General features: G+C 42.4%; 1 protein-coding gene across 2 annotated transcripts; it reads left to right on the top strand.

Annotated features, from left to right (window-relative positions):
• The first annotated feature begins 62 nt into the window (after nt 1-62).
• Nucleotides 63-26,378, top strand: si:dkey-192l18.9 (F-box/LRR-repeat protein 7). Of its 2 annotated transcripts, XM_017406403.3 has the most exons (4): nt 65-550; nt 6,446-6,535; nt 22,166-22,783; nt 24,553-26,378. In XM_017406403.3, the coding sequence occupies exons 1-4, from the start codon at nt 514-516 to the stop codon at nt 25,287-25,289; spliced, it is 1,482 nt and encodes a 493-aa protein (XP_017261892.1). In that variant the 5' UTR covers nt 65-513; the 3' UTR covers nt 25,290-26,378. The 2 variants fall into 2 exon arrangements, with proteins under 2 accessions (XP_037829201.1, XP_017261892.1); XM_037973273.1 differs by lacking the exon at nt 6,446-6,535 and having other exon boundaries at nt 63-550.
• Nucleotides 26,379-26,473: the final 95 nt, after the last annotated feature.

Raw genomic sequence — 26,473 nt, forward strand, 5'->3', positions numbered from 1 at the left:
CCTCCTCCTCTCTCCTCCCCTCCCCTCCCCCCCTCAGATATCCACATTTCCCCTCCTTGGTCTGCGGTCTCTTTAAATCCAAATCCAGCAGAAGGGATCTGCGCGTCCTCAGAAACTTGTCTGGGTTGCTGGAGCTGGCCGCACTCATCCCAATTAAACAGCTGCGTGCCATTTTGGGGAACTTCACAAAAGTTTTTTTTTGTGTGTGTCTGTTCCTTGGACCTCCTAGAAATCGGGACTTTTGTTTCCAGGGCCCACAGCCTGCCGTGGAGGAGTCTGCACCGCTGCAGCTGAAGGCACCCGAGTCTGGATTCTTGCTTTGCGTAATGCGTCCTCTGCTCAACATCTGGATTAACTATTTGAATCCAGAGCTTAACGGCCCTATACACTGAACTCATGTCTGTGTAGCCCACCTTTATAAACTTCTTTTTCTTCTCTTTTTTTTTTTTTTTTTAACTCTTGAGTTCAACTTGATAGCCCGGGAGTCTGCGCATAGATTATGTATCCTTTAAGATGGGTGCGAACAATGGAAAACAGTATGGAAGCGAAGGTAAGTGCTGCAAGAGCTGCTTTTTAAACACATTTTTAGTTTGACTTCAGCTCTGGAACACTCTGGAACAAGAAAGTGGTCTTTAAGTGAGGGTTCGTGGAGTCATTGTCTCGGAGCGCCCGTGGAGACTAAAAATAGAAAAGTAACTATGTTGGCTTTTCTGGTCTTCCTCGAGTTTATCTCCACACATCAGTTAGTTTTAAATGAGCACAATTCCATCTTGGTTGTCTTCAGTTTTCTTACTTTTGAACTCTACTTCAGTGTAATATCCCTTTTCAGCTGTAATTGACTGCGTTTTATGCTTTTTATTTTTAATTAGGTGCATTCTTTGATATTCTTCATAAAAAGCACTGACATCTGGAGAGCATTTTTCCACATATAAATATAATGAAATTCCATCTACCCTGCATGTGTCAGTTTGATTTTTTCCCTCCGTATCTCAAGGAATTACCCCCTCCTAACCCCATTGTTCTTTAGACTTCAGTCAAACACCAGAAACGCACCGGTCATAGATTTCCTGGCCGATTCCGATTACAGATTTTTTTTTTACCGCCTTTGACCTGCCGATTCCCCCCCTTGGCCGATTGTAGAAAGATTGCTGACAGGTGAAGGCAGATGGAAACGTGTTTGCTATATATATATATATATATATATATATATATATATATATATATATTTATCATGAAACCACTGGGTGGATTTTAATGAAACTTAAATCTACACTACACTTATTAACATCTACACTTATTAACTTTTGGGGGTGATCCAATTCAAGATGGCTGCCACAGCCAACTGAACTTAAAAAATTACCGATATTGACCAAAAATATGGTGTTGTCGTAGCCGAGACTGACCACCAACACATACTCCGAGCACTAACAGGTTGCAAAATATTTTTGTTTAAAGTTTTGCTATTTAAGGTCTGTCAGCAAAAATTTTCACGAACCACTGGACAGATTTTAATGAAACCTTCAGGGATTAATCACTGATTAACTTTTGGAGCAGACCCAATTCAAGATGGCTGCCACAACTAACTGACCTTTGAAAACACAGAAATGTCTATAACTTAGTCAACTTTACAGATATTCAGCCTAAATTCGGTGTGGCAGTAGCTGAGAGTCATTCGCAACACATACACTGTTAAGATGTGGTATCTTGAAATATTGCATGAGAATTGGCATAAAATTATTTATAAGGTGTGATATAAATGGGTAGAACTCCATTTCTCAACATAACATGATCTTAGTCTGAGTGGACATTGGGATCCCCATGTAGATCTATGGAAAGGAAAATAACTTTAAAAATAATTGCTATTAGCAGATTTAGTCTTAGCTGTTATAAAGAAATAAAATTATGGTAATGCAGAATAATGGTAAATGAATAATGGTAAATGCAGAAAAACCTATATGAGGCTCTGTGTTGAATGACTCATTAGCAGTGTATATTTCAGCAATATAGTCAGGATCACAGGTGTCTCCAACTTTTACTTTTGAGTATTATTTCTTGACATATATCCTGGAGACGTCGTGGACGGTGGCGCTGTTGGCTCAGAGAGGTCTGTTTGTTTCTGTGCGGCTTGCTTTTCTCAATCGTGACCCTTTGTGCAACGGTGAAGTGCATTTGTAAAACCTGAAGCAGGCGTTCTGAAAACGGTCGCATTTTTGTGCAAAAGACCACCTGGCTTACCACGTAAACGCTCCCCGGTGAACAATAGCCCAGATGAACAGTCAAGGCTCTGCAGTCTTGTAGAAAAGTTTAAGGGAGCACTGGAAGAGCAAATGTGCTTAAAGACTGCATAATTTATGTATGACAGTAAACCCTTAAAAGACAGATTATAGCTTCATCTTATCACAAAAGTGCACTCTACATGGGAAATATTGTTTCTACAAGACCTCTTTGTAAAATAAATGGTTGCTGTGTCCAGTGTGATGCATGTGAGAAAAAGAGAAAACAAAACTTATTGTTAGATGTGTTAAACTGTTAACTTATTGATTCATTTTATTGTAAGTGTAGGCTGTAATTTAGCAGCCTTTCCTGCTGCGAACAGTCACTAATTTCCCATTTTAAGAAGGGGAGCGATGAAACATTTAGGCTGTAGTAAAACGAGGACAAAGTCTGTACGGATTTGACGTCTTTAAGCCGTAACAGTCTCTGTGTGTGTTTCCTATATGTTCTCTTCAGCTGTCTCGGCCTGGAGCTTTTCCCAGCAGGTGGAGTCCAACCTGCTCCGTGACACATACAGGGCTGTCAAATGTCAAAGGCATAAAACGGAACAACTTTTTATTTTCTTTTGTTTATATCCTTTACCACAATGTTTCCCAAAGATTGTGTTAGGATCCCATTATGGGTCATGAAACACCAAGTGGGGGTCCTCAGATGATCAAACTAAATTTAGAAGCGATTGCTAATAGCATATTTTTATTAGGAATAAAAATGATGTGTAAAATGAATAAAAAATAGACTGGTCAGGCTGTTATTGCTGTCATTTAAGAGGTCCTTAAAGTGGTGATCATTTCGTTGGTCAGAAGCTGGAAGGTTTGTGAATCACTACTTTATGGGATTAAGCAAAGAGTTTAGGGTTTCCAGCGATGAGCTGAAGTAGAAAAACTCAACCGGTAATATTCATGCAGTTTGAGTGAATACAGCCGGTGGCTAGGTAGAGCAAGAAACTTATCAGTTTAATTTATTCACGGCTTGTTTTCATTACAGGGTAAAGCTTGTTCCTGCAGGTTAAATGGAGGTGGCTGGAAAGGCATGAGTGTTTGGTATGAGGGCGCTTTCTTATCTTGACAAGAGCCAATTTCAGAGAGTTTTGTCCACAGTCTGAGAGCGTGCAGTTTCTTGTACTTGGAAGCCATTTTGATTTACATACTTGGTTATTCCATGTAAACAGTGTAAATCCAAAACCCATATTAGGTGTGAACCTGACAGCTTCTGTGGGATCTTTCAGTAGATGCACCTCGAGGTGGGAAAAGTCAGCAAAATTAATAGTCTTCCTTATAGCTTATTTGGAGTTTTTTTTTTTTTGTTAAGTAGCACCTGCAGGTGATTATTTCTGTAAATGTTGTGTTTGAATGGAGAGTCAGCACCTGTACCTTTTAAAGAACATCTAAACAAAATAGATAAAATTGTTTTACTTAGCATTTTGCAAAAATAAGACCATTCAGCAGCTGCTATATTTCCAATAGTTAAGCTGTTAAGACATTTTCCATGCATGGATAAAATGCATTTTATCATTTATTTGACAGATTTGTAAAAGTGTTTACCCAACAGGAATGCAGCTCAGACTTAACCTTATTTTTTAATGACATTACTCAGTTGACCCTCATACCAAAAAGGCAATATCTCTATCAGTGGCATTAATAATCCTGGAATATCGCCATAGCTGGACGGTCTGCATCATCTTAATTGCTACAAATAATGTTTGGACACCATTTTGGGTGTTACCAACCAAAAAGGATTAGCATTCATCTTATTACAACTTCTCTCCTCAGCGTTCATAAAAGAAAAACAGCTGTCCAGCTTAGCCAAACGCATTATTTCTGGCCCCAGAGCAGAGATGCTTGGATAAATAACATTCCAATGAGCTCTCTTCCTAAGTCAATAAGTGCAGAGAAAAGGTCAGAGCCCACGATTTAAAAAATAACACGTGGGGCGGCTCCACCTTGGCGTTCAGCTTGTTGAAGTTCACGAGCAGCCTCTCTCTGTGTTGATGTGCTTGAGCCCTGCAGCAACTCCACCGTGTCAAAATAGCAAGACTTGGGTCACACCTTCCCATGTGATTATATACAATTAAACCATCAGAGTCGCTTGTTTAACTGGGCAGAAGTTGGCAACATTTTGTGGAAAAGCTACAAATTTAAATTTCCTCATGAGAAAATAGCATAAACACTGTGTAACATGAGCATTTTCTACTGCTCAGTACTGTAAACACATTGTTCCTTAAGTTGTTGCTGTAAATGCTTAGAGTAAAGTGTTATTTCCACTTTGTTTAAATAAAAGATGATTTTGACGATATGATTCCTTTCTTAAAATAATATAAGACACTGGATAGCAAGCCCACTATGATGCAAACGATCCTCCAGAACTTAGATGACCTTTGCAGGATCTTGGAAAGGTCTTCAGTGGCGTATTAAGAATAAAAGGGCCCCCCATTACACGTGATAGAGGGTTTTGAGCAAAAACAAAACATCTGTAGCAAGGTTGTGGTGGTGGGGACAACTTGCCAAGACCCCGGGGGGAGCGTGGTGGCAGCGTATTTCATGATGCGGGGCCCGTGCACGTCAGCGTCGCTTGGCAGCCAAGGTTTTGAAGCAGGACTGGCCATGCTGGTCATGGAAACAAGCTAGACCCACTGAAACCCACGGTTCAGAATCACTGCTGTCACACCTCAATCAGACCCTCCCCACTAACAAGGACGTTGTTTCTTTGTTTGTTTCTGCTACTGGGAGGGATGGCTGTAAAAATAGCACCATTTGGCATTTGTTTCTTTTTCTTATTGTACTGTCCTGGACCTTCAAACCATGACTTAGGTGTACCGTTACACACCTACTGAAAAGTGATGTTGCTCTCGTTAACACGATAGCACTAGTTTATGATAAAATAAAATAATATGTGGATAATGTGATTCTGATGCTTTAAATTAGCTTGGATTTGTCCTCAGTGTCCACATATCACTCCATCTGTTTAGCTTGCACCCTCTCCTTGTTTCTTAATTAAAGTACAATGGTGCTGTTGTTATTGCTTTAAGGTATGTAAAACCAGAGTTTTACTTACAAGTGCAGAACTCTGCAAGGCATCCGTCCACATCTGTTTTCAAGTGTGTCTCCACAATTAATTACACACTGGTCACAAGTATGCAGCAGCCATCCACCAGCGCACAAGTGGAAGTTTTCGAAAAGTTTTTTTTTTTCACCAAATATGGGGAATAAAACAACCCTAAATATTAAACTGTTTCTGCTTTCATGCTGTCTTTGCTGCTTTTATTCTACAAACTCCTCAAAATGTCATTCATGCTCATCACTGTTATCAAGCCATTGTGTCATTTCAGGTGTCCCCCCCCCCCATTCGTTCTCAATCTTTATATCAGTCAGCTATTTCAGGAAGAATCCAGCTCGTGTAGGTGACTGCTCACGACGTGCCTTCTGCTGTCCTCGCTAAAAGGCGAACTGACTCTCAGGAAAGCCACAAAGCTGCATTTATAATCTGACAGAGGAATGCAAGATGCCGTAAAACAACCTTTTTCCGGAAGCAGCCTGCAGTCCCCATGTCAGTAAAGCTTGCCATACTCCAGCAGCACAGGCACACAGTCAGATTTAAATTTCTGTGAAATCCAGAACTCCTTTGTCATTATATAGGAGTATAAATCCTGCATAGCTCATAAAGACAGTTTGAAATTGATCTAAACTCATAAGAAATGCTTTGATTTGGCTGTTTTAAAGACACACAGACTGTGACTTAAAGAAATATGCTGTAGATAAGACGTAATCCTTCATTAAATGCTTGTATCTTCCCCCAGAATGTTTCCTCCCTCGTCCCGTGTGGAAGCGAGGGCAGAATGATGATTTCAGTTGATTTTTATTCCTTCTTCAGACATTAAAAGCGGATACTAGCTCAAACAAATCAGCCCAGACTTTGTGCCTGTGCCAAGGGACGCCACTCTTCCCCAGCTGGGAAACGTAAAAGTCATAAAAGCACAGAGTTATGGGCTTTATATTTCCTTACACTTCATACTTTCGGATTGTATTAAAGTGAATTATATCTGACAGACGCTCCTTCGTGTTTGATCGAAAAATAAGTTTGCTTTCGTACAAAATAGAGTCATTTTCAGAGTGTAATCAAATTAACGAAACATAAATCATCCCGTTCAAGCCCATGTGTTTTTCCTTTTCCCCAGGTAAAGGGAGCTCAAGCATCTCCTCTGACATAAGTTCAAGCACAGATCACACACCAACTAAAGCTCTGAAGAATGTGGCTACCACTGAAGGTAGGGCATCTGGTGCTCATTAACCGAACTGCCCTCCCTTTTTCTTCCTCTCCTCCTCCTCCTCTTGCTGCCGCTGCTGCTGCCTTTTTGGGACAGAAACCTGTGTGTTCCCGGGATAAGCCTTAAAATTAAAACCAAACTCACAGCTCATTTCTTGAAAACAAAACACGCTTCCAGCTTCTCCCAGTGGAAGAATGCTTATCTAAACTGTGGTTGTCAGGCTCAAAGTGCTGGGAAATGTACGTTATAGTCGGCTTATTTTGGGAACGTATAGATGTCGGGAGAGGAGAAGAGGATGGAGAGCTTCACCTTCTTCTCGGATGTTATGTTCTTCTAGCTCTCTGGCTCCCTCTTGCCTCTTCATCCCTCTGCCTTCCTACCTTCAACTCAAAGAGTTTCTGTTGGGAACTACCAACGTAAACTGGACGCTCCCTGTAATGGTTCAGAAATGCCGTGCAGCTGGGAAAGGCCTTCTGAAGCCTCTTGTAAACAGCTGTCGCCAATGTGGATCAGCTGGAACAATTTGTCAATCGACGCAGTCTTTTTTTTTATATAACACAACAACAAAGCAATAAAATGAAAGTATATTTTCGACCTTTTAGTATCTCTGCTTTCTAAAAATGAACGCTTTAAAAAAAAGTATTTCTTTTTTAGTGCAGACAGTGACCAAAACCTGGAAGAAACCTAACTGTTGTCTGATTTATGCGATTCCTATTTGTCTGTAGAAAGTTTGTGAAATGAACGCCTGGAGTAAAAATCTGTATTTAAACCCATATAAAGGGAAACAGTTTACCTGATTGGCGCTGGTGATATTGATTAATTACTGATATAGCTAAAGTTTTGTGTTTAGCTGTCTAAGATATTAAACCTGCAGTGGCTTAAGTTCCAAATCAAAATTTCTATAGAGCCCGTGGAGCTTAGAGCAACAGATAATGCAATCTGTGTTTAATACTTATGTTATACAGCAAGTTTCCTCTGTTAGTTCTGTTAGAAATGGGAAATTTATCTCTTGAATCATCAAAATAGTTGTCTCATTCTAAACAATAGGCTGTACAATTGATTAGGAGGACAAGCCAAACCTGCGGTCCCAATGTTTAACCCTCCTGTAGCCTCTGGGTCATGTAGACTCTTGATCACTTATACAACGATGGTGCCTTTTGATATGGGTCGCACCATTGCCTGAATCAGACTAGTCTGGGTCCAGCTGCCCACCAAATGTGCTTCCCCATGCCCCCGTCTGCGTCCTAAACTGTGACGCCTCAGCGCTCTTCTCTGAGGGCTCAAGGAGGTCCGTCGCACTTGGAGGCGCACAGCGACCCGGTGACTCACAGTCTGGGCTCCAACCCCAGAACTCAAGTTCCAGTGTGGTGGGATGGTCTCGCTCTAATCTTTTTCTGAGAATAATATCCACACCACCAACGACAGTGTGTGTACTAATGCTATATAAACTGCGTCGTGACGGAACAAACAGTCCTGAAATCGTCGCTGCACCGGCTCGATAGAGTTTATTTTGTGCTCTTGTTTTTAACGTTGCTGTGTAACCTCCTTCAGAGGGATTTTCCAAAGTTGGCTTGATCTCTGTTGTCCTTTGTTGTGGCTAAAAGTTATACCTCCAAGAGCTGCAGTGCGGCTTATAGGGGCTATGTGTCATACATCCAAAAAATAACCGCGGCACATTTTCGACTAAGTGGAATAAAGTTTGCATAAATCCAGTGAGTTTGGATTTCTTCACCTGTATGTATTGAGTTTATCCAACCTTTCTGTTACACATTTGTTGTGAGCAAATTTAATCCTGTCTAGGCCTACCCCTTCACTCTTCATCTAAAGTTTGGAAGGAGCAGCAGTAACATATCCCATTGTGACATGCGACACCCCTGGAAGAAGTCAGTACCACATCTGTTGTCACAGATTTTTTTATTTTCGTGTGCTGATGAGACATCAACACGCCCATATAACATCTTTCAACAGACACTAAACTTGACATTACAATCTTTGTTGAGAGAAAATAGTTTTAAAATATTTTCACAAAGTCACTTATCTTAACTTGGAGACACATTGTGGCCTCTTCACCTTTCGGCAGCAGCTTTTTGTCTCAGCTAAACAATGACTCATTGGCGTTTTTTTTGCTCACTCATGCACATATACAACGTGTTCACCCCTGGTGCTCTCATGCGTTGTCATCGCCAGGCTTAAATTTGCTCTGCTCTGGCGAATGCAATATTCTTGTGGTTTGGCTCTGCCCACACGAAAACAAATAGCAGCTACAGGCTGTGTTTAGAACTGTCGCTCAACTCATGGGGTTCAAGGTGTTTTTTAGGGAGGAAAAACGAAGAGAGAAGAAAACATCAGGCCAGCTCCTGACGAGGCGTCACGTCTTCCTTCGGTTTCACGCACGATTACGTTCTTGCGGAGGTTAATGCACTCATTAGTCTTTTTAAATTTAGAGTTGAATGCATGCGTGAGTTCAGGCAGAAAATGGAAATGCTGACCACTTTGGATCTGCTGGAAACAAACCCGTTTTCTTTTGGAGGAAATGTGTAATCGTCCCTAATACTTGGAGCGCAACCTGTGCAGATAGGAATATTTGGACAGAGTGAGACAACTGCGTCCAAACCATAATTCCCAACTGTGTTATGACTGAAATTGTTATTTTTTTTCTCCATGCTAAGTGGGAGTAATTACATGGTCTAGAACCGCTATGGCTGCAGTCAAATCCCCCCTCCTTACAAAGAAACACATACACAAATGTGCACGCACACACAGTAGCAGATCGCACAGCTCCTGCCCACCCAGTCCTGTGGTCCACTAAACTAATCAGGAAGCAGTCTGGGCTGTTTCCCCACCACATACCGGGAGTAATCACAGGACCCACACTGTCCCAGAGCTGCAGTAAGGACACCATCGTATCAGTGTTGTCCCCTTCTATCTCTGCCACTGTATCATGCATCACAATATAGGAATTAATTAGAAAGGCAACAAACAGGCGATGCTTTACAACTAAAAGCCTTCTAGTTTCTTTTAACTCCACCTCACAGGGATTTTCAACTGTGCCTAAAAGCCACAAGGTATTTTGGCCACTCAGCTGTTATTCTGCCACTCAAACTTAATTCCTTGGAACGGTGTCGGAGACGTGTTTGCTCTTAGCTGAAGATTAGCATATCAAATTCATCTTCCAAGACAGTTCGGTGGCTTTTTTTTTTTGGGCCGTTTGTGATTTAGTGCGGCGAGAGGAAGCTGACACCTCCTCTTGCGCCCGAACAACTGATGTCTGTGTTATGAACTGGAACCAATAACTGCATGAAATAACAGTTCGTTATTAGCGGTCTTCCTCCACAAGTAATGCTGTGGAAGTACACTTCGGTTTTACATTTTAATATACATAATAAGTGCTTCTTTTTTTTTTTTGAAAGATACAGTCTGTCCCTGTAGCCGCTACAACTGTGAATCCTGGTTGGAGACTGTATTTTTCCATAAACAAAAACCTATTCCAGGACAATATTAAAGCAAGATATTAAGATATCATCAAGATATATCATATGAAGATATTATTAAAGCAAGATATTAAAGCAATATTTTGGACCTTTTGATGCTGGTGTCTGTTGAAAAGTTATGACCAATAAATATCTTACTTGTAGTAGATAGTAAGGCTGCTTGGATTATTTGGCGTAGTCAACGTCATTGAATGGGAACCAATTGAATCAATAATTTTAGTCAATAAATTATTTTTATGACTCTGTCTATCAATTTCTTAAATTTCTCAACTGAAATAACTTTTACTAACACACTGCTAGTCTGAGCTGCGTACATCAGTTGTAAAATGTTGTCAAAGGCCAAACCACATGATTTAATTCCTGAAAAAGAAGTCTGTTGTTGCTTCCAACATGCTGAATAGTCATGTTTATTACTTTTAAATACATAAATAACCAGAGCTGTATTTTATTTATTTGTCACATTGGAACTGACAATCTAAGCTTATATTTTGGACTTTAATTTGCAAGTCTTTGCTTACATTTTATCTTGCAAATGCCAAAGTTGATGCTTATAGATAAAATGAAGTCAAAGAAAATTGTAGATTTTGATTTTTAAAGGAAAATTAGTTGTTCGTATGAATTGATAAATTAGTTGTTAAATAAATCAAAACAAAAATAGTAGATAGTGGCAACTCTAGATAGGTTTTTGAACTGATATTTTGGCATAAAATTAAATGTTCACTCTAAAATAATTGTGTTGTACACTGAATTGCATTAGATAAGTATGACATTTTTTAAGATTGGAGTTGTTTTAAGACACCAGCAATCCACTTTGTTCCGTTTAGCTCATAAGTTCAGTCAGATTAAACTCTAATTCTACAAAATTAACCCGTTCACAGGGCTATCTACAACAGGTAAGACATTTTTTGCTCCTAGCCTCTCCACAAAATCCGAACTATCGCTTTAAGATCTTCTCAGAGCTCAATAAAAACCAGCCCTAATTTCAACGTGCTAATGGTAAGTAGGACGTCGGCTGTTTTCTTTCAGTGATCCTTCATGCATTCCCGCAAAATCAACATGAGGAAGTTACACTCATTCTCCCCCTGAAAACAAACCGTGTTGGGCAGCCGTCTGGCAGGTTTTCTTGCTGCGCGTCTCTGCTTTCAGTTATTATTTAGCTTGTGGTGGCCTGACCCAGTTAAGTTTCTTATTAGCTGCAGACTGAAAGGCACAGTCCGGGACAGTAAATCCTTCCTGTGGGATGAAAATGGGAGTATATCTCAGCGGGGGTTACACTGTCACCCTGTCTGGGCCTCAAGAATTCGCTCTGGCACAGCCCAACTCGGGGTACCTGAAGAATGTGCTCCAGACTGAGCGGAGCTGAACTGACAGCACCGTGAGACGTTCGGTTTAAAGGCGGCATGGGCTGGAGTCTCTCCCAAAGTTTTGAACGCGGATGTAACGCGGCTCTGCGGGGGCGCCGATCCTGTCAGAGCAGCCATGTTTTGGGGTCAGTTCTTTTTGACGTTTAGAACGGCACCAGGAAGGTGGTGCAGGCTTCCTCTCTGGCTGCCGGGGACCAAAGAAACAGATAACAGTGACAAGCAAAGGCTTTCATTCCCCTCCAACACAGCAGCGCGGTGCTGTTCTCTTAATTGGCTGTGATTTATGTGTTCTCTATACGCTTATCACACTCAGTATGTCATTTAGGCTGAATGTCGTTACAGATCTCTACTTCCAGCAATAAGTCACTGCCAGAACTAGACCAACAGTGATTGGTTGTGGTTGGAGTCATGTCATAAATTAAAGCTACATGAAATGTTGTACAGTTTTTCTTCAATTTTTGCCAAATGGAACCACCTCTGTACAAACCATGCAATTTATTTTTCTTTACTGCAAATCCAAGAATATTAGACCCCCTTAGTAAAAATCTGCTATGTGTATGGATGCTCAAATGCTAAAAAAACGACTAAGAGCCTAGCATTTCTTTCTTCTTCATGCCAGAATTTTAGACTAAGATCATCTTGTGTTGAGAAATGACAGAGTCCTTGCTGTTGGGGCCAAACATTGACAATAATCTTATGAGCAATTTCATACAATATTGCAAGACTCTCAGCTACTGCCACATCAAATTTTAGCTCAATATCTTTAAAACTGTCATAGTTATAGCCCTTTGTATGTGTTTAGCTCATTAGTCTGGTTAGAATGAACAGTTTCTCTAAAGTGAGGTCGTTCAAAGAGCTATCTACAGCAGCTAAGAGTATTTAAAATGCTTATCATGCTCTTCTATTGTACTGCAGAGCCTGAAGTACTCTTTGTCTGTTAAAACTGCATGTCAAACAGCATTATTCACTGCAAAGCCCTTTGCCAAAAACTTTTCTGCTGTTGAGGAGCCTGGGCCGGCCGTTATCAGTGACAGATATGCTCCAGTGCGGAATTTATGCTCAAAAATCCCCCCCCCCCCCCNNNCCCCCCCCCCCCCTCTCAATATTCCCACATCGATGTCCCGAAGGGTCAGGCGTTCAGTCTAAACAGCTCCCTCCGCGAACGCTGCTCGTCTCCAGCATGTTCCTTTTTCCTTACCTTTCCAGGAGCAACAAAATCCCTCGGACTTTATCTATAAACTCGTCCCGTTTACTCGTGTTTACGCAGACTGATATATGGAGTTTCAGTGTTGATTTGTGCGGTGCCAGAACTGAACTTCTCCGTACGGAGGTGTTTGTGCGTGTCATTGCCACTGGGACATTTTTACTGCAGAAGATTGTTGTCCTCTTCCACTCGAGTTACACTCCAAGCTTCTTTTTTTTTTTATTGCGTTTGTTTTGCTGAATGTGCTCAGCCGCAAGGACAAGTTTGTTTAGATGAAGAAGATTTTTTTTTTTTTCATGAAAACTTCATGCATAGAAATGTGCTTTTGAAGCACCATTTATGCGTTTCATAAACGGATTTGCAGCGTCAGTGGTTTGCTCATAACGTTTGCTTGCAACCGTCGAAGACGCAGGAAAAGATAAAGTTCCCGGTATTATTACCCCCCCTCATTTTCCCCATCAGCTGTCCTCAATCCCCCCCTTCTTTTCTACCGCCCGTCGAGCCAGGACATGTGAGCAGAAAAGCTCAGAAGAAGAAAAGGAAAAAGAAAAACAATTGCTCGCACATTACCAAAGAAGGAGGAGGAGGAGGAGGAGGAAGAGAAGAAGGAGGGGAAGGAAAACAGCTCAACATCTCGTAACTCTTCTCTGATTACCACTCCGTCCTCTCATCCCCTTATTGACCGGGACAAAGTGCTGGCCTTGTTGTTTTGAGCACATTTGCAGTTTTCTTCCACAGGGTCATGTTTTTCAGGCCTGCTACTGGAGCATGTTGGACAGGCTTTGGGAACGAAACCAGCTGGCTTTGCTTCCTGGAAGATTTTTGTCTTGTGAGGTGATGGGTTTTTTTTTTTGTTGTTGTTGTTATTTTTGCAGTGATACATCTTGGTTTCTGCGCTTTCATGGAGCAGCACGACCACGGCTGTCGGCCAGCTGAACCAGCACATCGGACACTCCCTCCCTCCGCCTCATTCTGTGGTGTGCTTTGTTACGTAAGCGAGGAAGTGTCAGTTGTGGTCGAAGTTGCAATGGCACAAAAATGAGAAACATTCCTCCCTAAATGCCGTTCCCCGAGGAGTCTTGGCTGTAGCTGTGTTTTACATGGCAACAATATAAGAAATACACACAGATGGATAAATATTCCTTTTAGTCAAACATGTGGTCCACTAATAACACCTGAAAGGCTGACATATTTGAATGGGAACTGATAGATGATCTTTTTTGTTGTTGTTGTTGCCAAAGCTTAGGCCTTGGCGATGACTCGTGGACCTAATCTAGCGGGCCAGTAAGAAAATTGGCTGCTTAGAGAAAAGCTGACAATCATATAGAGCCCCTGAGGGACGAGGGTTGAAATTAAGTTTAGGATTCACAACAACATTGTTGTCTGTGTGCTGTCGGTGTTGTGCTTAGTTTTGTATTTTAGTGCAAACAGGAAAACAGTCGAAACCCCAACAACAGAAATGAGACTCTCAGCTACTACCAGACTAAATCTTAGCTCAGTATAAGTAAAACTGACAAAGTTATAGCCATTTTTGTGTTTGCTAAGGTTGATGACCTGCAGCGGTCATCTTGACTTGGGGTACTTCCAAAATGTAATCAGTTAATGTCAGTTTTGAACATGTACTTTAAAGGTATTCTAAAATAATACTTGTCTTTAGATCCAAATTAGAATTGCAAAACCTGAAAATAACCTAATGATTCTAGACCTAGTTAGATTAGCTCAAAAACGTCAGCATTGAGTAGTTAAAACAGTGGGTGTTTTTTGCATATTTGGCAGCTACTGCGGTTTAACTTTTTAAATTGGATGCAACCTACCTTTTTGCCACTAGATGTCACTAAACTGAACACACTGGCCCTTTTATGCCCACTACAACAAAGCCCATCATTAGGCTGGACCTAGAATGTGCTTATCAAGACTTGCACTTTTTTTGTTTCTGTAATCCTTTCTAAAAATAAAACAAAACAGTTCAGAAGACGAGTTTGTTTCATAACTTTTTATCCCCCTACTTTTGTGATGACCTGATCATCTAACATAGGGATTCCATAAAATGCAGACATCACAGCTCAGATGGATGCTGTGGGGTCCTGGGTTTCTGGAAACTCTCCATAAAGGCAATAGAATATAAAAAACAGGAAGGAAAGAACTGGAAGGAATCATAGAAAGCCTTCTTTAAAATGAATCCTTTTGTCAAGGGTTTATAACCACAAAAGTTCAAGCACTCCCCCCTTCCTGTTCTGATGGTTTAACCACATAAGATCACTGCGTTTGCTCCCCCATCACAACCAAATCAAACATTTGGGCCAGCTTTCACTTTTCCGTTCTCGGTTTAATGTGCACTTCTTCTGGGTGCCATGTGTAGCCACGTTTCCATCCTTCATCATTTAACACGACTTTTACTCTACGCTCTAATCCTCCACCAGAAAAAAAAAAAAAAAAAAAAAGCTGCTAAGAGGGTTCATCATACTTTTTTACTCACATTTCCCTCACCTCATTTTTGGCGTCGTAAATTATTTAAAAAAAAAAAAAATCTAAATGACATAATTTCCCAAAGGGCCCAGATCAGCTTTGCATGCATGCATGTCAGATGACTTTTAGAGCTCAAACTTCCATCTGTGTTCTGGAAATGTGTGGTGAACCGACAAACACGAAACTGGATTTATAAGGTGGCAAAAGCAGCGTATGGAGACATTTTAAGGGCCGGAGTTGTTGGAAACAAGTTGCGTTGTGGAAAAAAAGAAAAAAAGACATTGAGGTTCCTGCAAATCTGTTGCAACAGAGTTTGAGAAAGAAAGAAAAAAAAAATACAACTCAAGACTGTGAGAAGAGCCCAAAGTAGAGGCACTATGGGGGTTGTGTGGAGAGAAAGAGTCTGTTTCCTGTCCACATTGTGAAGCAACCAGCAGGTCCTATTGTTTGTGGGTGACGTAGAACCTTCCTGTAGTGAAGGCTCTGCTGATAGCCAAGCCGCCACACTGTACAGTAATATCAACTTCCACGTATTCAATAAAACCTGAGACAGGCCCAGATGTTTTTCACCCCAGCAGTTCTCTCTTTCTTTTTCGGATCTTTCCCTTTTAAAAAAAAAAAAACTGATAAATCGATTGTTTTTGCATTTTTGCTTCAGCCAAATCGCTGTTGCCTGGTTGCCTGCTCTTGTTTCCACTTTACCAAACTTTATATAAGCATCCCTGATTCCCTCCCTCTTGACTTGGAGAACCTTGGTGAAGTTTGGAGAGCCGGAACATGTCACAGGGCTAATGGCACTGAGGTAATGGATCGCTCCTTTCTGCCAGATGCAGCGGTAATAATCCAAACAGGGTCTTAGCAGAGCTTTGCAGCGCTGTGAGATCTTGAGCAGAATCCCTATGGCTTTGGTTTATGACCAGACTGCGTCAATGTCTGGACTGACCCTGCCTGTGCACTTGTCTCCGTCTCTGCTAAAGTCTGCAGCCTCTTCTGCCAATTTATCTTCCCTCTTTGCTTTTCTCTTGCCCCCTCTTCCCCCTCCTCTGACGGCCTCAGTCGAATGCCTTAAAGCTGGTTTTGTGTTTGGCTTCTTTTGAATCTAATTAGGCTTCTATCATTAAAGCGGCATCACCGAACATTTGAGGCATCTTGTCCTTCGAGTGATGGATTTACATTAAGCTTCTGGTATGAACGCACCGTCCAGATGCGCCTCAGAAGTAAGTCGATGTTAATGAGATCCTGCTGCGGTGCTGCCGTGGATGTGCACAGATCGAGTATTAGTGGCAAACGATTTCAGCCAAGTATGCCTTGCTGCGGCTACATGCGCATTCAGAACGCATGAGATTTTCTTTCACTTCACCGCTGCTCAGTTGTGCTTTGTCCAGGCTAGAGACCAGATGTTCCACTGTTCTCCTCTGATTTCCTGTACCAAACTGACTCTTCCACCAGCTGCACTTGCAGCGCCTTCAAAAGAACTTCAACAGCTGCATGGTATTTGCCCTGTTAATGATAGGTTTGTACTGATACACTGATATAAAACATGACACCCTTGGTCAGCTCATAAAGACTTTCCTTTTTTTTCCAGCATCTGAAAGTTTTAGGGAGGTTTGTTCTTTGATGCCTTAGTTTAAAATAAAAGCTTCGCTCACTTGTTTTTTTTTCTTTTATATTAGATTATTAGTGAGTTTTTCTGTTTTTAGGAGCTTAGATTCATACTTAAACTTGAGTAATTTAACCATAAAGTTTGTTTCTGAATTTATGAAAGAGCTAAAGATTTTACCTCATTACTGGGGCTGTTTAAGGGTAAAAGTTTTCTCAGAGCTCAAATATAAACTTGAGTGGAGATTGTTTTGTGTAATTTTTTTAATGAATTTGTTCTTTTCATGTGAAGTTGACAACTTTCTAGGTTTGTCTCATTCAATGGGTTGAGGTAGATTTAATGGGGGTGCCAGCTTGTAAACCTACTGATTTAGGGATTTCAAAGCAATTTGGGGCATTTGAGTGCCTAATAAACTGATATATTCTTGGTTTTCATCATCAATTTTCTCAGACTTTATTTTGCAAGTTTCCACATGGATAATAATTACACCTCGTTAAAGTAATTCAGGTTAGATAAAGCCAAAATCCAATGCAGTCAAATGGCTGCACAACTGACTTGATGTCATCTGCGTAAAAATGGGGGATGTAACAAACATTTTAGTTTGGGTCTTTCAGTTTGGTACACAGTGTTGTTCTACTAGGCAAGAACTTTTGTTCCCATACATTCATTGTAGCAGAGAAAGCTACGCGGTAACGAGGCACGTGTGCTAAACGCAGCCGGGTGGACAACTGAACAAAAGCTACATGTCTGTGTTGTGGAACATAAAACTTCATTTATTCAGACCCTGGACAGATCCCAAGTCCATCACAGGGATGCACAGAGACAAGCAACCATTCACACTCTCACTCAGGGACAATCCAGAGTTACCAAACAACCCAACGTGCATGTTTTCTGGTCTGTGGGAGGAAACCGGAGTACCCAGAGTGAACCCACGTGTGCACAGGGAGAACATGCAACACCCCCCCCCACAGAAAGGCCCCAGGCTGGGAAGAGATCCTGCAACCTTCTTGCAGGGAGGCAACAGCTCTAACCACTGTGCCTGTGTGCCGTCTTGAGTCAGAATGTCTACCAATTTTATGAAAACCTGCTCATCTGAGAAGACGCCTGCATGAGAGGGTAACAGTTGGTCTTGCTACTGCCTTAGAGATAACTAGGAAACAGTGTAGCTACTTGGAGCAAGATCCAGATCCAGAACAATCTGAAACCCTTCGAAAACACCATGTCAATCGCTCTCTTTTTAATTATGAAGTAAAATAACTACAACAGCATTATGGATGTAAACATTAAGTTCAGCATACATGTCACTCGAGTAGCCCATTAATAATTCAGACATAATAAACGATACATCAGCAACATACCACCTCCATTCTCAGAAACAGTTTTGTTGAACATAATAGAGTGCTGTTACTAAGATTACAATTGTTGTACTTAAGCCAGCAACATACTTAAACACGACCTTTATAATAAATTACAAACTACAGTGGTCGACGACTCATTCAAGGTTTCCGCTATTGTTCTCACAAATGATGGATGGACATTCAGGGCCGCAGAGAGTCACTTAACTGCACACTTTACATCCCATCTGACTGGAAGATGGAAGGGCACGTTTTCCGCTCTCGTCCAGTTTATGAATAAACAAACACATCTGGCCAAGCAGCTCCAGTAGACAGAGTTTGCATGGAAGTTAGAAAGCAGTAGGGCAAAAATCTGGTTGCAAAAATCAGAAAAACTGGTGGTGCTATATATGAAGCTGTGATTTCTGTGTGCTGTTAAAGCCCCAGTGAAAACTGGGTTGGGTGTAGTTTGAATCCCTACTTTTGGGGGTGGGGGGTACACACACCGTGGACAGGTTGTCAGTCCATCACAGGGCCAACAACCATGCCAACCCACACCTAAGGGCCAATTTAGGATGTCTGCTCACCCTAACATGCATGTTTCTGGACTGTGTGAGGAAACTGAAGTAGCCTGAAGTAAACCTGCACACTCACACACACACACACACACACACACACACAGGCTGGACAGGCAAACTCCACACAGACACAAGACCCCAGCCCAGCTTTAACCCTGCGAGCTAAGCGCCGCTCCTGCATGCTTCCCTGTAAAAATGCGATCTTCTCTTGGTTGTTGTTGTTTAAGTAACATAAAAAGTTTACCTGAAGATTTTTTTATTACCGAACTCCATCAAACCTACAAAAAACACGAAAAGCTGTTTGTGCGGTTTTATCTTGTGCACTGGTTCTTTGTGGTACAGCCTTCTCAAACACGAGTTGATGACGCGCAAAAAAACCTAGAGCGATATTTTGCACACAAAACCCGCATCTCTAATTCTGTCAGCAAATATTTGAACAGGTGTGTGAAATTCCCAATAGATGGATTGTTTATAATAACCTCAAGCCATTAAATCCTTAGTTTGAAGCTAGAAGAGTAAATTATTGCTGTAAAATCTTTTTGCCAAAATAAGCTGGATGACCTCAGAGAAATTGAACTAATCATAGACAGACCACCAACGAGAATGTGATGCATTAAATCCAAACTGATGTCAGCTGTGTGCTACGAGTAAATCTCAACATGCTCCTAAAAGATACAAAAAAAATGCCGATGTGAAAACATTTTTTTCTTTTTTCTTTGATATTGTCACCCTTGACTTGAATTCAGACATGAGCGAGAATTTGAAAGCGCAGAAAGAGGCGGTTCTGAAAGCAGCCGTGAATCAGACGACAAGCTCTCCCGAGACGACGAGTCTGTGGATGTCATCAGGACCGGGGGGGGGAGGCAGACCGAGACTTAGGCCTGGAATACAGATCTGCGGGACGGTGATGTCCCAGCTCACAAATCCACATGACAAACAGGATGCTCTCCATTTGTCCGAGACGTTTGCGTTCTGTTATCAGCTGGCCTGAAAGCATCCATTCGCCAACAATCGTCCAATCTACACGATGATGAGTCGACATTTAGGTCAATACAGCGTTAACGTCTATATCACCCAACAGCCATTACGTCTGGCTCTCAGTATTAATCATGCAATTAAAAATCACTGCAACCTACAACCCTAAACTACGATTAAGAACTCAACTAATTTCACAAAATAACAATAGTAAAAGTTGAACTTTACCATAAACTTTTAGTAAACTACATCAAATGCTAGTTACTATTTCTTATTTTTACCAATGTTAGTCGCATAATATACGAAAAGCATCAAGCTTGTATGGAGTGGATGAAAGTGTGATTAGTTTTTAGTCACATTTCGTTGGATTTTTGGTTCTGGGAGCAGAGTGACGGTGTAGTGGTTGGTGCTGTTAAAGAGCCACAACTGATGGAGGAATGTCATGGTTTCTGTGTGCTTGAGTCCCTTCTTGTATTTTAATTTACTTTTTTTGTTGCTAATATTAATGCTGTGTATTGTCATTCACTTTGCGTTTGTGTAACAGGCAGTGACACTACATAAATCCTGTCTGAGGACAAGTTCCTTGAAAAAGTCGTTTCATTTTGCCCTCATTCATTATCTCATACTAGGAGAAGATGAATCACTTTTGTTTCTTTGCCTGGAAACAGAAATGTGGACATCTGTAAGTGAAATTCCACTTATTACTTGTTGAAACAACGACTGTCAGCGACAGCTCTCCGGCTGTCAAAACAGAGCGACGATCACTCCGTGTCCCAGAGGCAGCTCAGATCTGAAGCCTGGGCTGATGGAGGACTCTGTGGTGGGATCCAGCGGCGGCTCCCTTCAGCTGGATCCTCACACGCATCCATCAGCCGGGCCTCGGCATTTACACAGGGCCGACCGGCACATTATCAGCCGCAGCGACCGAGCAGCTCTGCCGCTTTGAAGCCTCACAGTTTATCTGACCAAGAGGCCCCTGTGAGTGCTGTCCCAACGCCTGGCAGATAAACGTGACACGCTTTTTCCCAAACTTCCCAAAACATGATAATGAGATCCATGGAAACTTCTCTTCACATGCAACACCAGCTGGTGAGGCACTGTGACAGGGAAGTCCGACCAGTTTTCTTGCTTTTTTTTTTTTCTTCTTCTTTTTTCCAACAGCGATCTGACAACTTGTCATTTCAAAGCACAAACACAAGGAAGGTTAATAACACAAAATGATTCCAAAGTTACTGTAGGTCTCTAAAAATGATAATTAACAGAGTTTTATATATATATATTGTCATGAATATTATTGCAACTTACCTTGAGGCGTGGTGATGTAATTTTCAGGTTGCATCATCGGTGTAGAGAACAAAAGTCCAGATATTTCGGTCTTTGTTATTTTAGTTTCACAAAGTCTTGAAGCAGGCCGATTGGGTGGCTATGGATCAGCGGTTTGAGCAGTCATCCTCCAATGAGATAGTTGGAGGTTTGATTCCACCAGTATGGCACATGTTGAAGTTTCTAAACACCGAACCTCTCCGATGTGCCCCATCGCTGAATAAATAGAATGATTTATTCAGAGTAGCTTTGTCGAGATGTAGCAGAGTGCTGTATGAATGTGTGTGGATGGGTAAATGAGGGCAGATTGTGGTGTAAAGCACTTTGAGTGGCCTGGTTGGCTAGAAAGGCACGATATAAGAACAGCCCACTTACAAGTCACCAAACCTTTTGGAAATAAAACACCAAACTCAAAGGCAAAGTTCAGTTTCCTCGGCAGCACATTCCAAAATAAAGCTGAAGCTGGATCCCAATTTCTAGCTCTTGATTCAGGAGCTCAGAAACAGACAACAGGCTGACTCTGTTGTTTTGCAGTTCTGTCTTTGTAGCTTTGACATATAAATATAAAATTTGATTTCACAGGTTTAGTTTTTTTTTTCTCCATAAAGACCTAGGGCTCAGTTCTTGTTACTCATAGTACCTGTCTGACTTTGAGCTTCATAAATCAGGTCTTGTTCAGACACCATTCGGCACTTTGTACTGTCAAACTGTGTGCTTAGCTTGAAAATGTTCAGGGTAATGTGTGACAAACACCACACTGAACCTTAACCAAACTAAGCGTAGCATTTCACTCTGCTGCGACTGGTGGGAGACTAGTCGGCAGCTCAAAAACTGCAAAGAAAATAGGCAAATTTCTGTGTTTGTGACCAAGGCACCAGCAAGCCATGTCTAATTTTGTGCACCCAATTGTTAAAAAATACTGTGTTTAGGTTCACAGCGAACAAAGCTGGATTATTGGCCTTGTGCTTAATTTTGTTGCCCACCTCAGCCAGCTTAGTATCCACCTTGGCCCCACATTTATGATTTAATGTACTGTGGTACACTTTTAAAATGAAGCTGGAAACTACATTGAAAGGTGCCAGCTACAACTCTGTGACCGTTTTGTCAGGCAGATTTTGTTTAAATTCTAGCAACAAGACGGCAAGCTTTTGCAATGCATGCAAAGAAACTGAGAACTGTCGCAGATGTTTGGAGAGATTGCAAACAGCCCAATAAGTTACTGCCCTAAAAGTAGGCCACTTTCCATATAGAGGCTTCAGAAAAGACTGATCCTGTCTTGTTCTTCTTTTATTTAGGCTTGGAGACCAGTACACGAACACTGAGCACCCCCAGCCCAGGTCTGATCCTGCCGTCGAAGTCCTCCTCCCTCTCCTCACCTGCCCTTTCCAGTAACGGCCATGAGACCAACTCCTCCTCCTCCTCCTCTGCCCACACGGAGACGGTGGCTGTGATCCACCCTCAGCCCGGCGGCCACACTCGCTCCAGGCAGTCCAAAGCCCACCACCACGCGCCCATCGACCTCCTCCCGGACCCCACCCTCCTGCAGGTCTTCTCCCACCTTCCGACCAACCAGCTGTGCCGCTGCGCGCGCGTCTGCCGGCGCTGGTACAACCTGGCGTGGGACCCGAGGTTGTGGAGCACCATCCAGCTCACCGGCGAGCTGCTCCATGCCGACCGCGCCATCAGGGTCCTGACCCACCGGCTGTGTCAAGACACGCCCAATGTGTGTCTGACGCTGGAGACGGTGGTGGTCAGCGGCTGCAAGAGGCTCACCGACCGCGGCCTGCACATTCTGGCCCAGTGCTGTCCCGAGCTGCGGCACCTGGAGGTGGCTGGGTGTTACAACGTGTCCAACGACGCCGTGTTCGAGGTGGTGTCCCGCTGCCCTAACTTGGAGCACCTGAACCTCTCAGGTAAGGAAAAAAAAAACACTTGTCCTCCTCCTCTCAGCTTTACTGCCTTAACTCCATGCACACACGTGGAACAACCTGAGTGAATTCTTCCCCTCAGCGCTTTTCAGGGTTTTTTTTTCTCATAAAGCTGGTAAAATCATTAGAGAAGTAGGAAAATCTCTGCCGACTTCAGTTCCCATATAGGAGAAAAAAAAAGTAGTGTTTTTTTGTGTGTGTGCTGAAAACAGAACTAAGAGAAGCAGTCTTCTGTTTTTTATTAGAGAAGTGACAAATCACATCGACTTAGTCTGGACTGTGGAAGCAAAAAAAAAAAAAAAAGAAGAAGAAGCCTTTTAAAAGGTTTGTGGGTAGTTTTAAATGTTATAGACAACAGAAAATTGAATTATTTCTTTGACAAAGGAAAACATTTGTTTATAAACATCATATTGATTCTTGCTGGCTCCTTACCAAACCGATGCCCTTTACTTTGGCGCCCTCAAGTGGCGAAACCTCCTAACTTAAGCCAAACCACGAGCATATTTGCATAATTTTGGTTGCTGAGATGACTCCCTCTGTCTTTAGGGGTCATTAGGGGATTCCATCCCTAATGCCTTTTTAATGTAAGCAATCTGAGACGAAAGCCGCAGTCCCCATTCTGCAACAAAAATAACTTCCAAACTTCAGTTGAATTTATTATGTGGTGGATCAAATAAGTAGCTTCAAAGGTTCTGGTCTGTTTTCAAATTCCCTCGTTTGCCTTCAGGGAAGCCACTGCAGCTATTCTGTAGAAACAGATTAGAAAAGAACGAGGATCAAAGATAGTTTTTTTTTATTTTTACATTGGAAATGCATCAAAAAGGAGTTTATAAATGGCCAGTAGAAACAAAAAGTGAAAATGTGTACAGACTTGTTCTAAATTAATTACACCTCACTGTCAATGTAAATAATTTACAACACAAAAGAAAGTGAATAAACATTTATTTGCCAAAATATATATATACATATCCCTAACATTACTTGATAATATTTCCCCCTAAGGAGCACTTTGAAAAGAATAATCTTCAGTCTTTTACACATTTTTACCCACTACTCCATACACAGTTACTGTAGATAAAGATGATTCTAATTATTTGGTGGCTGCCTTTAAGTGTGACGCTGCTGAAACATCTCTGCTTCGACCAGACTCCCGTTCAAAACGTGTTATCTTCTCCCACGAAATACTACAAAAAAAAAACAAAAAAAAAAAACTACAGAAATTAGCCACAAAGTCATCAGCGAGTTGTGGTTTCTCACGGTTTAATTTAGGGGAAGCAACTGGTCCCGTCTCGGAGCCAACATGCCAGCCACAAATCACAACACTTCCGCTGTCGTGCTGAACAGTTGAACTGAGATTCTGCTTCTCCCATGAAGGCCAAAAGATGTTGACTTCTTTGTCTGGTTGTTGATACGTGTAGATCACAATTAACTGCAGATTATATGACGGATCTCACTCAGAAAGGAGGTTTTTATTCATCTAACCCAGGGGTCACCTGATTTGAATCAATGAGTGATTAACAGGCTTCTGCAAAACATGAAGAAGTAATTTAACCACTGAATCAGGTGTGTTGGAGCAGAGACACAAGTAAAACATGCAGGATAGTGGTGCTCGAGGACCAGGATTGGACCCCCCTGATCTTACCTAATGTGAAAACCCTGATTTTTTATGAATACTTCAGGGTGGGATAAATGTTGGACTTTTCATGTGGCTTTAGCAGCGCATTACCTTCTTGTTTTGTTGGTTTTGTTTGCAGGCTGCTCTAAGGTAACGTGCATCAGTCTCACCCAGGAGGCCTCGCTCCAGCTCTCTCCGCTTCACGGCCAGCAGATCTCCATCCACTACCTGGACATGACGGACTGTTTTTCGCTCGAGGACGAGGGCTTGCGAACTATCGCCTCGCACTGCCCGCGCCTCACTCACCTGTACTTGCGCCGCTGCACCAGACTGACCGACGAGGCCCTGCGCCACTTGGCCCTCCACTGCCCGTCCGTGCGGGAGCTGAGTCTCAGCGACTGCCGCCTGGTCGGGGACTTCGGCCTGCGCGAAGTCGCCCGCCTGGAGGGCTGCCTGCGCTACCTGAGCGTGGCCCACTGCACGCGCATCACAGACGTGGGCATACGCTACGTGGCCCGCTACTGCCCGAGGCTCCGCTACTTAAACGCCAGGGGTTGCGAGGGGATCACAGACCACGGCCTGGGCCACCTGTCCCGCAGCTGCCCCAGGCTGAAGTCTCTGGACGTGGGGAAGTGCCCGCTGGTGTCGGACAGCGGGCTGGAGCAGCTGGCCATGTACTGCCAGGGCCTGAGGCGAGTCAGCCTCAGAGCCTGCGAGAGCGTGTCGGGCAGAGGACTCAAAGCTCTGGCGGCCAACTGCTGCGAGCTGCAGCTCCTCAACGTGCAGGACTGCGAGGTGTCTCCCGAGGCCCTGCGGTTCGTCAGACGCCACTGCCGGCGCTGCGTCATCGAGCACACGAACCCGGCCTTCTACTGAGGCGAGGACAAGCAGACCGAGTGATGTTCCTGCTACGCTGTGAGCAGAATTCAGCAGCTGATGGGGTTAGAAGCGGCTCAAAACTGGTGTGCAATACTGACCAGAATTTCTCTTTTTTTATTATTGTTATATTGTTATTGTTATTTTATTAATATTATCCGCTCGATGGCTGCAAATGCTGTTCTTTGAAAATACTTCAACAGAATGTATTTAACATATTTATCTGGAAAAGGAAAAAAAAAGCAGAGAAGTCCAGTATTTCAGTTTGTTTCTCTCCCCACCAGCATTAACAGCACGCTACAACATGAAGCACTGGGTACAGTTGCGTTAGCATTTAAAGCCTCTCAATATATGTTGAACTTTGAAATTCAGCAACACTTTAAAGCACAATTTCAGATCTTTTGAAGCGCGGTTCCGTGGAATGGCTACGAACAGTTAATGTCTTAGATAGGTCTTTGAACGACCTCAGTTTAGAGAAAAAGATTTTAATTCTGAGTAAACCGATGAGCTAGCAGGTATGTGGTGTTTTTATTTGTGTGTGTGTGAGTGATTTTAATTGTTTTAAAGTGGCAGCAGTCCACTTGAGCCTTGGCTCTGCACAGACTAGCTGTTAGCTCATTATTCCAGTCGGATTCAAACGTTGTTTCTCCAAATTCAGCCCGTTCACTGAGGTCATATCCTTTCCACAGAACCCCAAATCAAAAGATCTGGATTATCGCTTTAAGGCCCTGAGACATAATCACTATCTTGCATATTTCTGACTATTTATAATAAGAAAAATAAAGTATCTTCAAATTAAACCACTGAGGACAAAGCAACAAAGCAATAAATACCATCTGGTAATTTGAAATTCACTCAGTTTCACCTTCTTTGCGTTTCGTGCCTTTGCACTTTATTCATCGGTTCTGACGATCGTTTCGACGGCGCTCCGAGTGTCGTATTCCCCTTTAGCATCTGTCTTTATTAAAAAGGTCACTCTTCCATGCGAGGAGATTTACAGCCCTCAGAAACCGCACGGCGCGGGATCATTGTTGGAGATAAACAGGAACACACTGCTGCTATAACTGTGCCAATAAATATCTTCTTCAAGCCAACGTGTTCGTGAGTCATTTTTGCACAGAGGATCGATTCAGACAGGCGGCAAAAAGTTAGGAACTCAATGCTACGACTTGACTTTTATTTCA

The sequence above is a fragment of the Kryptolebias marmoratus genome, linkage group LG21 (assembly GCF_001649575.2).
Source record: "Kryptolebias marmoratus isolate JLee-2015 linkage group LG21, ASM164957v2, whole genome shotgun sequence".
NCBI classification, from domain to species: domain Eukaryota; kingdom Metazoa; phylum Chordata; class Actinopteri; order Cyprinodontiformes; family Rivulidae; genus Kryptolebias; species Kryptolebias marmoratus.